We start from the raw sequence: 13,468 nt of genomic DNA on the forward strand, positions 1-13,468 counted from the left end.
ATAACCAAACATTTGAATGCGTGTGTGTGTGTTGGCATCCCGACCGTAGCACCTGGGGGAGCTACATTCTGCACCTTGCACAGCTGTCCGCAGCAGCGAGGAGCGGGGTCATTTCCAGTGCTTGTCGGGCCTGTCTCGGGCTCTGATCTGATTTAGCCGCATGGCGTCTCGGAGAGCTGCTGGCCTGGCCTAGATCTGTTGGCAATCAGCAGCGTGTTGGACTGGCCCGCTCTGTGCAAAATTACAGAGGCGGCTAGAGAGGCCGTGGATACGATTTCCCTGGCACGGAGCCGGTCCAAGACTGTGATTAAAGAGCATACGAGCACTGATTAATACGATCACCATCCTGATGACAGAGGTATTTCTATAATAAACGGATGTTTACGATGCCAGCCCTCAGCGATCATATGTCCCCGCGTTCTGCAAAACGGCGGCGGTGGCTGTAATTTGAAATTTGAATATTTCCCATGCCGGATGCCAAACATTAGATTTATTCAGCGATAATAAGGGAATGGGAGCAGCTGCCTCTGTGTGAAGCCGCAGATAAGTGCGACTATGGGGGTTGAAACTTGGAAAATAATAGCGGTGCCTCAGGATCCTGACCCGGTGTGCGCCATCGGTCCGCAGCACAGTGCATTCCGTGAATTATCTCGCTTATCTATCCGCGTGGAGCTCAGATGTCCAATCAGGGCTTCAGATTGGAGCGCCAGGACATGCTTTGACATTTAAGAGGTGGGGAAGGCCGGATGGCTGCTTAGACGCTCCTGTAAATATCCACCACGGCCTGGGTCTCGCCGTAATCGGCTCTGTGCCTTTTTTTCTCTTTTTTTTCCCTTTATTTTACTCCACAGTCTTTGTTTTATTAAGATAAACGATAAAGCCGCTGTGTATGCAAACGCATATCTCTGCTTAGCCCGGTCATGTATTTGGAAAGACATGCCTCGCAGCAGCTCGTAGCAGAAAGGTCAGCGAGGCGGCGGATAAGCAATGCCAAGCGTGTACATTATAACAAGTACCAGCGCTTTCATTTCTCATCTGGCCTGTGCCTGCGTGTTTGTTTTACCGGCGTATCCTCTCCTGACGGTCCACGCGCCGGGCCGGGAGTTGGGTAGCGCCACGTCGGACGGACGTGGACAACACGGCGTGTTTTTTTTTGTTTTGTTTTTTTTACGACTTCATCAGGTGCGTCTGGGCAATGAATTCCCGCCGATCCCTGGGTAAACTCGGGCAATTTGAAAATGAGGATATCAGGCTGTGCGTCGTGCAGCCAGGCAGTTCCTGGGGATTTACTCTGATTAAGTGGGTTCAGATGGAAAACGTCTTGTCCGCGAACACAACCGAGGTTTATTTACAAGCTCGCCGAGCTCTTTCCTCTGTTTCTGACCCTGCCGTTTATTACCGGCGACCTCCCTGAAACGAGCCCTGCACCTCAAAGCGTACAGCTCCGTCTCACCGCGCCGCCACCCTCGCATCACGTTGCATCCGGCACACACATGCCGGCCTGCTGTGTATTGTCACTGTAATTATGGTTGCCAGAATAAGTCAACAAATGTTCTTATTTGGCAGCCTCAGGGGGACGCTTATTACAAACAACTGGGGCCCCGCGCTTCTTATACGAGCGGTTAAAAGGTTTTAAATGAAGGGGCTTAGTTTTATGTGCGTGGTAAATACACGTTTTTTGGCACAATCATGCTGCAGTGCACATTGAATTTATGTTCCATGTCGTTGTCCTTTGAGTCATATTGCTGGTTCCCATCTGTCCAGCTGATCATTATGACTTTCTGAAACATGACCTGGTTCCTGCGAGACGGAGGAGGAAATTACAGCTCACACCTGGCATTCATTGAAATACGTCTCAGCTGATCGCTCGTGATCGTGTTTGCTTCAATGCGCATTTTTTGGGTGATGTGCGAGAGCCCGTGAAAAGAGGAAACCTACAGTTGCAATTGGCAATAAAGCCAGAGAAGAGTTTTGCCAAGGCTTTTCTACGTGTGTCCACCTCAGAATTTGACTCTCGCCTTCAAATCTGAATAATTCTTTTACCATTTGACAATAAAAATGTGCCAATCGTCAGACAATCAGCTGTAGTGTCGATAGCTAGGTAGCTATCCATTTGATATATATCTAGCTGAAAATTTCGCTATATTGTAGGGCTGGGTGATGACCAGTTTTTGCATTAATGTTAACGATAAAATCACCCACGATTACATTGATAAAGTCATGAGATTTATTTTTGAATCATTTTTTCCTCTACCTACAAAACACTATGAACAGCCAATATATTCCTAGGCAGCGCCTTAGTCATCGCCATCGCCACTGTTGCGACTCTAAGACGATGCATATATTTTTTGGGGGCATCACAAATCCCACAAAATGACTCTTTTCACTATCGGCATTTGACGCTTTGATAACATTTGTAAAGTCTACAGCAGCCACACCATTGAATTATTAAGCATTCTGTCCGAAGGAAAAAAAACATGTTTGTTTTATTATTTCATCCAATGTCACTATGTGAACGTAAAAGTATGTACATTCCGAATGTATATGTGATTACCTTTGTGAATAGATGTGGTATGCAATGTCAACATTGGATTTTCATATTTAAAATCTCCTCCATAATGAGTGTGAAAGGGGGAAAAGGTAAATCAATAAACTGTAAATTGGGCATTATTATAATTAAATATATATGGTAATACTTATCCAACACTGATCAATATTTTCTTGAAAATATTGTCAAAATTGACCATGATTAGACCCTGATCGCTAAACCATCTGTGCTGATACATCGCTCAATATTAGCCAATAAAATATGTTAAAAATGAAATATAGCTCTTATTTTGTTCTAAAATCAGATAAACAGCAATCTGGTGAAAATGACTTAAACCTTGCCTTTGAAAATGTCTTTTCATTGAAAACCTGGAAGAAAATTGCAAACGCTGCCAGCCTTATTATAGTGTATTTTTGGTGCACTCGCACCCCCGTGTTAACCTGTCTATTTTATGAAAGGTTCCCCCCGAGATGCATTTCAGTGCCCTGTGTGAACAGGGCCATCATTTCACCATTACTGGGGTATGATTATGGAAATGTCGGCCATGCTACAATGGAGTCGAGATGACTCTATTCTTGCCCTACGTGAGGAAAAAAATAGATATGCCGATTGCAGACCCCCACATTCTAGCTGCAGAAATCAGGGAGTGTGTTAAGAGTGGCTGATGATAGGCTGCCAGCCCTGCTCCCTAATTTGGACACTGACACAAGAAAGCTGAGTGCTTCGTCAGTAAGTGGAGTCCATGCTGGCTTGACAATTATGTAACAAAGCTGACCCGTGATTTCTGCATCTGTTACACTAGCGTATGGCATTTTGATATTATATGAGGGGCACGCGGAGCTACCACCGCGGGTTAAAATGAACTCCCTGTCAGGAGGCATTGGAGGGGCAATCATGCACAGTACGCCTTGTGTGTGCATGTCAATGTAGCATGAATGCAATTCCCCCCCACTGACCTTCCACTGTGATTCTGAGTCCTGGCTTGGCGGCGGCACACGGGGCTATACTTAAGCTGTTAGGTGTGGGCGATGCACTCAGCAAATCACACACCGAGAAACATTTACTTGCTTGAGCGCAGGCAGAATTCAAGGAGAGATTCTATTAGCCCGGAGAAGGAATTCTCATTGACATCTAATGCATTTACTTTATGGCCAAACACATCCAGCCATCATTTCATGACTATCGCGCTTAAGGAAACAAATACAGCTCTGCGGCAAAGACAATTTGATTTGATACCTCTCTGTTGATCGAGAGAATTGATGGGAATATACGATAGTGGGGTCCTTCAACTGGGAAATAATGAGGGGGAACTTGATAGCTGTGTTGAGCTGTCAGTGGTGAAAGTGTCAGAAATGTATTAATAATCATCCCATCACCTCTGGAGCTGTCAGCCCTATGGAACATGAAAGACCCAGCCTAGGCCTCCTTCACATCAGGCCCGGCTAATTGCTTTCAAACGGAGCCGCCTTTGACCCTCCCACATGGTCACTAAAAGTGTCCCCGCCTCGACCGGCATTGTTATGCAGCGAGCACTCCGTCCTCTGCCGGGCTCTTTAAAAACTCTATTTTCAAACACACTTGGTTCAAGGGTATTTCGTGCGCCTTCACCAGAAGTGTTGGCGGTGAATAGGAATCGTCAGGCCATCAAAATGTTCCAGAGATGGTACCATTAGCTTCTGATGGGAGGACACGCCGCAGCTTTACCTGTTGTTTGGCCTCAATCCACATGATCTTTGTAATGGTGAGCTTGTAAAGGAATTAGATTGGTCGTATTGGGTGTAGGCTTGGTTTTAGAAGTGAGGGGGACACAAGGACTTTTCTCTCTGAAAACAGCTGCCTGCCGGTAGTGGAAGGAGCTCGATGAGAGCAGAGTTAGTGGGCCGTTAAACCCAAATAGTAGAAACCTTTTACAGCCGACGTCATCAAGAGTGCGCGTTTGAATGTTGGCAATGGAAGTGGCGTTTTGCCCCAGCCATCCAGACGAGTTGGTGAGCTTCACATATTTAATTAGAGCTGTTAACAGCATAAACATGTCTGGTTGTTGCAAATTCCGTTGTCAGAATCGATATTCCAACTGTGGAGTTTGACAGAATTCAGAGAGTATCATCAGCAACAGGCGTTTTGGTTTAATAAGTGACGGTTCAGCTGAATACTTTTGTGGTTACTCGTCATAACTTACATAAATAGTTGCCGTAGATAACTCTTAGCCTTTGGGCTACAGGGCTAGCCTTTGTGCTACAGGGCTAGCCTTTATGCTACAGGGCTAGCCTTTATGCTACAGGGCTAGCCTTTGTGCTACAGGGCTAGCCTTTATGCTACAGGGCTAGCCTTTGTGCTACTGGGTAAGCCTGCTGTGCTTCCGCTCTCACTGGTTGTCCTAAGTGGGTTGACTTCTAGACTTGACTGTCGGTTCATTTGTCAATATTTTCTTCCTTTCTTTTTACTTAGAAGCGTTTGTTTGTGTTGTCTGTTCTTTACACGGCTGACAGGTTTTTAAAAATGGTGGCTGGCGATGCTGCATTGGCTCATGTGTTCGACCAATCTTTGTGCACTTACGTCAGTAACGGTTCCTGTAGTGCTGGGAGAGCACCTACTCTGAAATAAGAACAATATCCTGAGAACTACGAGGAAAGTTCCTGAAAAGGCCTTGACATTCTTTGAGAAACTCCACTGTTAAGCAATGACCATGAGAAAACGGACAGCGCTCCTCACTGCATCAGTCCTCTCTTTTTTTTCTCCATGTTTGCGTCCAAGCGGAGGTGACATGTTACATGCCGGCAGCGGCTGGCTGAAATGCAATGCCGTGTTGAGTCCCAATGCCACCGGCGAGACACTGGCTCGGTAGCCCCAGAGCAAGAAGCTTGTCACACCAATTCTGACAGTTCCCCTCACATTCATCAGAGCCCCGGTCTATTATTGTCCTTCATCCTTCACTCTCTGACTCACCGGCGGAATTCTGTTTTTTATCCAGTCACTGGATGAATGGCCTTCAGAGCTAAGCTGCAAGCCAGTTTCAGTCTGGCCAGCTCCAAAGACAGGTGGAGAGTAGCTGGATGCAGATAAACATCCACCCCCACACACAGACACACACACTTTCTATGGGGGTTCACATAGATAAGTAAACCGCCGCACACCCACGCACCAACATCCGCAGGCATTCCAACTGTAAAAAACAGCTGGGGGTCGCATGAAATTTGGTGAAATGATCTTGCTGTCTTAGAATGCAAATTGCATCCAGGGAGAGACAAGCGACCCCCACCAGGAGAGCATTACACTGAGAGGAGCAGACAGCAGTTTGACTCCGAGACCGTGGTTGATAGAGAGAGAATGTGGAGGTCGGGGGGGGGGGGGGGGGGGGGGGGGGGGGGTGCTGACTGCTCAGATGCATTTGCTTTCAAATCCAGCGACCCACGTACAATTCTCAACTCATGCAAGTATTTTTTTTCTTTCTCTCAGCCTGAGCGAAGTCTTTATTTTCAGCTAAAGTGGTTTTCATTTAACCGTGAGCCAAACTGCCTGGCATTAACCTTAAAGGGCAATCCCACCAATTTTACACATGAAAGTCAGTTTACCAGTCTTCTGTGGCTCTGGAGGAGCTTTTTTTTCGGGTCTTTTCATGTCTGAGGAAACGATCCCTTATGATGTCATCAAGGGTTATCTCACCTCACAGTCTACAGAGAGCCTGGGTTACAAACACTGCGTTCTACCATGCCCAAAACAAAGCTATTGGTGGCATGATGGGAAATGGAGGAGCCAGTCGTTTTGGAGCCGGCCCCATGCTAGGGACTTAAAATCAGGATATCTAAAATATATCTGGATACCTCAAAAGGTATTACGCCCCAATTTGAGACGCGACCAATTTGCATCATGGGAAATGTAGGATCCAGTACTTTTGGGGCTTAAACGTCGGCATATCTCAGCCCCTGCTGTTTAAATTTTGACCATTTGTCTTTTAACCTGTCTCTCGTGAGTCTGCCAACGTTACAGAAGTCTAACATTAAATTGCTTGAGTGCACCTTTAACTTCATGTCGTTTGTTCCACCATCAAAGAGAACTATTTGTATCCGTAACAATCATGCTGCGACACCTCCTTGAATGTCAACCCCCCCCCCCCCCCAAAGATGCCAACATTTAAGAGCAGTCTCGTTCTGCTCAGTTATGGGAGTCACAACACAGAGTAGAAGTAATCTTGATTATGTCATACCTCGTTAGTGTCAAGCCAGCCAAACCAAACTGTCGCCGGGCTTTTTGTTTCACGGGCTGCTGGAGATGATGTGCTGGGAAAAAAGAAAAAAAAAGGCTTCAGTCTAACAAGCACATTCCCCTGAACTGTAAATATTCAGCTCTGCAGTGGTGACGGAGGAAACTGAATGGTACCTATGCAGCATGTTAAAGGCATCAATGGCTGTCAATGTGTGAAATACTTGATGTGATGGAGAGCAGAGTCAGCTGGCAAAGCAGGACTTTTTAAGTGTATTGGCATAATTTCCTGAACTATACAGCCTTTGAATGATTGAAAGGACTTTTATTATTATGTGTCAAATGTGTTTTTATTAAGCACTTAGTGTTAGCTGTTGCACAGAACAGTACAGTCAGTTTCCTTTGCCAAACACGTCCCTTTGCAATTGTTTGAATTGAAAGGATGCCGTGCTTTACGTTCGCTTATGTGCCCATATTGGGCCCAAAGGATTCTTTTTCTATTATAATTATTTTCTCTAAGAGACATTATAATCTCCTGTTTCAAATTAAAAACCTGTTAAAAAAAAAACTTTAAAACACTATCAAACGCCAGCAATCTACCGCACCTCAACGACAACGGTGCCTTTGGCGTTAAGATGCACGACGGCGTCGCGACAAAACAGCAGTAATTAATATGAGTTCATAGCGTCGGTGCGGTCCGTGAGGCAAGCGCGCAGGCGGAGAATGACGCTTATGTGATGAAGCTACCTCCCGCTGCTGCTCCTCGCCTTGGTGTCCAAAAATCAAGACGGCTGAGTGAAAGAGTAGGATGTTAAAACGAAGCGGCGTCTAATGTATTTATAAGACGCTCAGATGCAGAGCACGGTGGCGAGTGAGCTTCGGGATCAGTTGGCTTTACAGGAGGAGGTGTTAGGGTTCACTGACACATTTTCTAATATTGCAAAACGAAGGCACAAATGCCGTTCCCCAAACAGTCTCTTTGAGACCAGCATGACAATTATAGAATTTCCCCGCCGCGTTAAGCCCCACAGGTATGTTGAGCGTCGGAGAGTGGCTGACTGGTTCCGGTCTCCTTGATATCCAGTTATTCATTAAATGGACCACCTGAGTGAGTAAAGGTGGGGGGACAGGGGACGAGAGGAGCCAGAGGAGCAGGTTTTACTTTTACGTTAACGCTCATATCTGGTCTTAACTTCTGACAAAAAAAAAAAAAAAGTCATGATCGCCCTCTTAAGCCCCGCGTGGTACGCCGCGTCCGCTAATACCGCTCACTGATCTCATGATCTCTGTGGAAACACGCGGGGCCCCGGCTCTCTGTCAGCCCCGTGGCGGAGGGGGGGTAAAGGGAGTGAAGGTTGGGACGGGGCTGAGCTGAGTCATCGTCGCCATACAGCCGCGGGCCAAAGGGGGGTAAATGGGGGCAGATCTGCTGCCTGAGCCTGAGTCACACTCTGGAGGGAGATGAGGCTGTGTGGGGAAAGTGGCTCATCATGCTGCACGCCGGCAGCAAACCTGCTGCCGCTTGAAAACTATGCATCTATGCTAATTATGTTTTTTGGTTGTTTTGTTTTTTTAAATGAAGAGCCATCATTTTTGTTTTGCAATTAGCACAAGGGTACAATTTTTTCATATGCACATGTGTGACATTTCAATTATTGATTTCAGGAAGTAAAAGGCCAAAGTTGGAGGCAGAAAAGATCAATACTAAGTCTTAATTTATTGATCAATCAAGAACTTTATTGTCATTTTGCAAGCAGAACAATATCGCTGTTGCGACAACCTCAAATGGTGCTATACGCATATACTACGTGTCATTAAGGGACCAATAAAATAAAAGATGATAATAAATGTAGTTTGAGACCCTGGTCTGACCAAAGACACGGCAGAGGTGATTCATGGGAAGTGTAGGATAGTATCTAAAACTGCCAAATCTGGTCCGAGGAGTGAAAGTGAGATAGTAGTTTGATCGGTAGACCTGACTTAAACCAAACCCCCAGGAAGGAAGAGGCAAATTTGACATGGTGGTCAAACGGTAAATTTATAACTTCACTTGATGCCATTGGGCCCAAAAAAAAGGTACTTCTTCCCATTCATACGCCACTGAGCAACTTTCATAGGAATGAACGGGAGCCCACGTTCAGCGCTGCATCCAGTTCTATTTGTGCATCCATGGTCTAAATTGCGTCATGGGAAGTGCAGAATCCAGTGCTTTTTTAAGCTTACTTCATACTACGGACTTAAAGTCTCTTGTGAGTGAGCCTTTAACTTCATAGTTTAGCATTGTTGTAAAATAACTTTAAAAGGCCAAAGCTGGCGGCAAACAAGACCAAAGACAAGTGTGCGACTTGGCCACAGGAACAAGTCGACAGTATGTTTTGTCTATGGTGGGAAGCAGCGCAGATAAAAGCACAGAGTTGGGTTTGGACACTATCATCAGCAGCTTTGGGGTGAATCAATGTGTTTGTTTTTCTACTTACCTCCTGAAAACCGCATCAATGCTCCATTTTTCTCTTTCTTACCAATTGATTTTCATAAAGAGACGTAGAAAAAACAGAAGGTATACACTTCATAGTCCCGAAGGTGATTTGTCTCTGACGCTGCATGTTGTGTAGTCTTTAGCCTGAATCGCCATTCAGTCAGTAACTTGATTCCTTTGTCATACTTTAAATGAATGTTGCGATGATTTCAGTCCCAAAACGAAGAATTATAAAAGCTAAAAGCACTCCCACAGCACACTGGGCCAGTACGCAACTAAATGTATCCATTTGTTCAACGACTGCTCAAGTCCAAGAGTATCTGACAGTGTAAATATATATCCTGGCTGAAGAAGAGGTTTCTCTTTGCAGCAAACATAAAAAACAAAAGAAAAACGTCTGCAGGGGATGAAAGCAAATGTCAGACTAAAGCAGTAAACACAGACAAGAAGCATCATTTACTGCCCATAAACCTCGAAAACCCGATTTTAGGAAAGGTCCATATATCAAGGACGCCGTCTGGATGGGAGCAGAGGAAAGCAGCCAAATTGGATGAGGTTAAGCTGCACTAACTGCTTGTTGTGACTCGGGGAGGGAAAACTCAATCGTCCCCTTTGACCGTTCGCTCTGCGCAAAGAAAGGAAGCATTGTTCCTGTGTTTTGGGTGGATTATGAGGGGAACATGTCACAACAGCAGTTTTTTTTTTTTTTTTTTTTTTTTGGACAAGGTCTACGGTCTCCGCTGTCGTCCGTGTTGCCGTCAGGAATGTCGATGAGGCCTAATGAGGTTTTAATCCAGCCGGAGTCATTAGTGGCAGGGTCATCTTAAAACAATCTAAGGTCAGGCTGCATTAGAGGTCCGGGTCAGTGGGCATGGCACAAGAGGTTTTTGTCTCCCGTTGGATGTTGTTCAGCGTCACGGTTGAGACTATAAGTTGCAGATTTTTAAACATACTTCACAGCCATATGGTGTGCCACTGGAGAAACTTAAGCTTGTTCTGTTTCATCATTTTGTAAATTGCTTAAAAAAAAAATCAACCAATATACAAGAATTCACATCTCCTATGGTGTGAATCCGTCATTCACGAGATGCCCTTTCATGCGAAAACGCACGTCTCTGATCCGGGAGAGACCCGGGGAAAACGGAAATCAAAGTACGGCTTCTGACAAGTGGCTTCCACTTCGGAGTCCACGTCGTTCCCCAGGACGCCTTTTCAAACTCGCAAAGACGCGTTAATTAATATGTTTTTGCCCCGAGAGCAGCATGACTCATCACGATTTCACAGTGTGTTTACAGAATGGATTTTGAGGCTGTTAAAAGTGCAGCTTACATTTTTTTTTTTTGAAAGCATCATCTCCTTGGGGTGCGGTTTAGTAAGCCAAAAAGCTTTCCCTCTTCTTTTTTTTTTTTTTCCTCACTGGGGTCTTTAAGAAAAGTGCTGTATAAATGATGGTGATTATAATCAAGATGGTGACGATGTAAAGGTAATGGAAGTTGAACCAGCGAAAGACACAGCTGCAGAACTATTAGCAGTGATACTTCTCTTACTTCTTAAGTAAGAGAAGTATCACTGTTTCTAGTGTGACTGCCGCCAGCCCTTCCTTCTACATAAGAGTTTTCCTGTTGTTAATTACCCGAATGCTTCAGTTCATTTATATTTATTTTCGACAGAAAAAGGTTAAGAGGCGTGTGCTCATTTTGTAAGTAGCATTTCAGACAAGAGGGTGAATACAGGCATATTCAGTATGTCACAGTATTTCACAGTGTGAGAAAAATAAATTGTCTTTTTTAACATCAAATCATGTAAACATATGTTCTCGCAGAAACCCAGAAATACAAGCATGACATGTCCCCTTTAATTCCCAGCTCAGGTTGTTGCCATTATTCACCTTGACAGCTAAAAGATGGAACTGAGTGTGTGTGTGTGTGTGCACTGTTTAGCGAATGTAAATGTGGCAGCGGTTAATCCAGGCAGCCAGACACTTCAAATGAGTCACGCAAAGAGCCAGAGACAATCGGTGTGCATAAGACTGATGTCGGAAGGTTACAGGTGCACCCGTCTCCCTCTGAGAGGATTTCTCAATAGATCAGTCATCAGGGAGCGCAAGCGTCTGCTTGAAATGTTGAAATGACTTGGAAGTGAATTATCATTCACGATCCACCTTTTTTCCCCCGCTGGCTGCGGTAACAACTGTCCCTCTGCTGCCATTTTAAAAATGTTGATGGCGAGGCGTGAAACGTTAGAGAGCACCATCGTGAATATTAGTCGGCTGGAAAGGTCCGCCGACGCGTGTGGGGTGTAGAGTGGGGTTTTTTAAAGTCCTCCGCTTATTGAACTCTTCTTGTCCCAAACAGCCCCGTCCCAGGTCAGCGAGGTCATCAAGGAGAAAGTGCAGCAGCGCAGCATCCAGCTGTCCTGGCAGGAGCCGCAGCAACCCAACGGCGTCATCACGGAATATGAAATCAAATACTACGAAAAGGTGAGTTTCCTCAGTAGATTCATTTGCATCCTTGTCACACCCCCCCCCCACACACACACACACACACACACACACTTCCATCACTCGGCCACTTCACATTCACTTCCGCCGACTCTTCATTTTGTATTCTATCTGCGATGCCGCTGTGAGTGGAATTCACAAGAATCCTGCGAGTGCATCCTTTGTCTCATAATTGCAATAATGAATGAAGATGCTCAGAAGATTTTAATCAGGCCGCAGTCCTTCACAGCCCCCCCCCCCCCCCCCCCCCCCCCCATACACATGTTAGCACACACACACACACAGATCGTGGCTGCCGCACTGCCAGAATTAGTAATCTGCCACCGTTATCTCCTTTCCCCTTCCTCGTAGATTATACCGCCAACGTCCCCGCGTTTGTCTGAACACATCAGCTCTATACAGCAACGATTTAATGGAGCGAGTTTAGCCGATTGAAAATCAAAGGCAAGGGTGTAGCAGAGCATCCGATGCCAGCCCTGTGCCGGCCGCAGCCTCTCGCACAAAAAAACACTGACGAATCAGTCTCCTATGTCACGTACCGTGGCTGTGGTCTGCCCAGCTGTAAAAGTGGGAAATTGGAAACAACAACTACACCCCTCCCCCCCCTAACAGAGCCTGGCATTCCACTCGGGCTCTCGCAGAGCAAAAGCTATTTACAGATCGACAAGCACGTGCACAAGGCGTGCAGCCTGTGCATCCAAATGGATTTCCTTTGATGAAGAACATTACGTCATGTGTGTTTATGTGGTTCGAGGTGGCAGGCGGCCTATAATGGTAAGATGATAGTATTTGTTTTTGCTGTTCTGCAGCTTAATGGGTTGTATGGGACTTTCATCATTAGACAAAACTTTCACGGCACTGATTTGATTTTGTATTGAGTTTGTATTTTCAACAGAAAAAATGAAAGGTTGGGATTTCGCCCTTCAAATCATTGTAAGGCTTTTAACGTTTAACGCGTGAGCAGGAAGTTTCCTTTATGTTCGCTGAACAGCGATAAAAAGAAACGGCAAAAGTAGAAGCGATTGGAAAGTAATCGTGAATAAAAACAGTATTTCTTAGAAATCAGCCACGTGGTGACCATCTCACTTTTGAAATAAACATGTTTTTGTTTTTTTTCCTTGCGCAGGATCAGAAGGACCGGGTCTACTCCACGGTGAGGTCCAAGTCCACATCAGCCACAGTGAACAACCTGAAGCCCAGCACAGCCTACGTGTTCCAGATCAGGGCCTTCACGGAGGCAGGGTACGGTACCTTCGGCCCCAGACTAGAGATAACCACCAAGGAGGAGGAAACAGGTAGGATTTAATGCACCACCACACACACAACCTTTTTCAAATACGACTGCTTTACTTGTGCATTAAGTATGCTTCTTGTATAGTTGGGATACAGACAAATGCATTTTCAGAAATGAACCCCAAAAAAAACGTTTCATCAGTTTTCACGAGATTTGTTGTGGAATATCATGGACTGTAGATGGGAAAATGACGAGCTGAAGTTAGGGACAGTCTCCAAAGTTCACGTAAAATGACGAGAGAGATTCACATGTTTGTCGATAGCTTAAGAATTCAAAAATTTTGAAAATCATTCCCAGAAACCATGAGCACCAGAGTATTAAGTATTCATTCAGATTTTAAAAAAGAGGCGACTTTGAAGCGGTGAAAGTTTGAATATGCGGCCATTCCTCGATTATATATATCATATTATATATTCTCAATAACGGTCCACCAATAAAGAAAAATCACAA

General features: G+C 45.2%; 1 protein-coding gene across 5 annotated transcripts in view; it reads left to right on the forward strand.

Moving 5' to 3' along the window:
• Nucleotides 1–13,468, forward strand: part of epha7 (eph receptor A7) — an 85,248-nt gene that overhangs the window by 53,384 nt on the left and 18,396 nt on the right. For all 5 annotated transcript variants that reach the window (XM_079180768.1, XM_079180770.1, XM_079180771.1 and 2 more), the window contains exons 6-7: nt 11,579–11,703; nt 12,851–13,019. In XM_079180768.1, the coding sequence (XP_079036894.1) occupies nt 11,579–11,703; nt 12,851–13,019 (294 nt within the window). The remainder of the gene's footprint in view (nt 1–11,578; nt 11,704–12,850; nt 13,020–13,468) is intronic.

The sequence above is a fragment of the Pholis gunnellus genome, assembly GCF_910591455.1.
Source record: "Pholis gunnellus genome assembly, chromosome: 19".
Taxonomy (NCBI): Eukaryota; Metazoa; Chordata; class Actinopteri; order Perciformes; family Pholidae; genus Pholis; species Pholis gunnellus.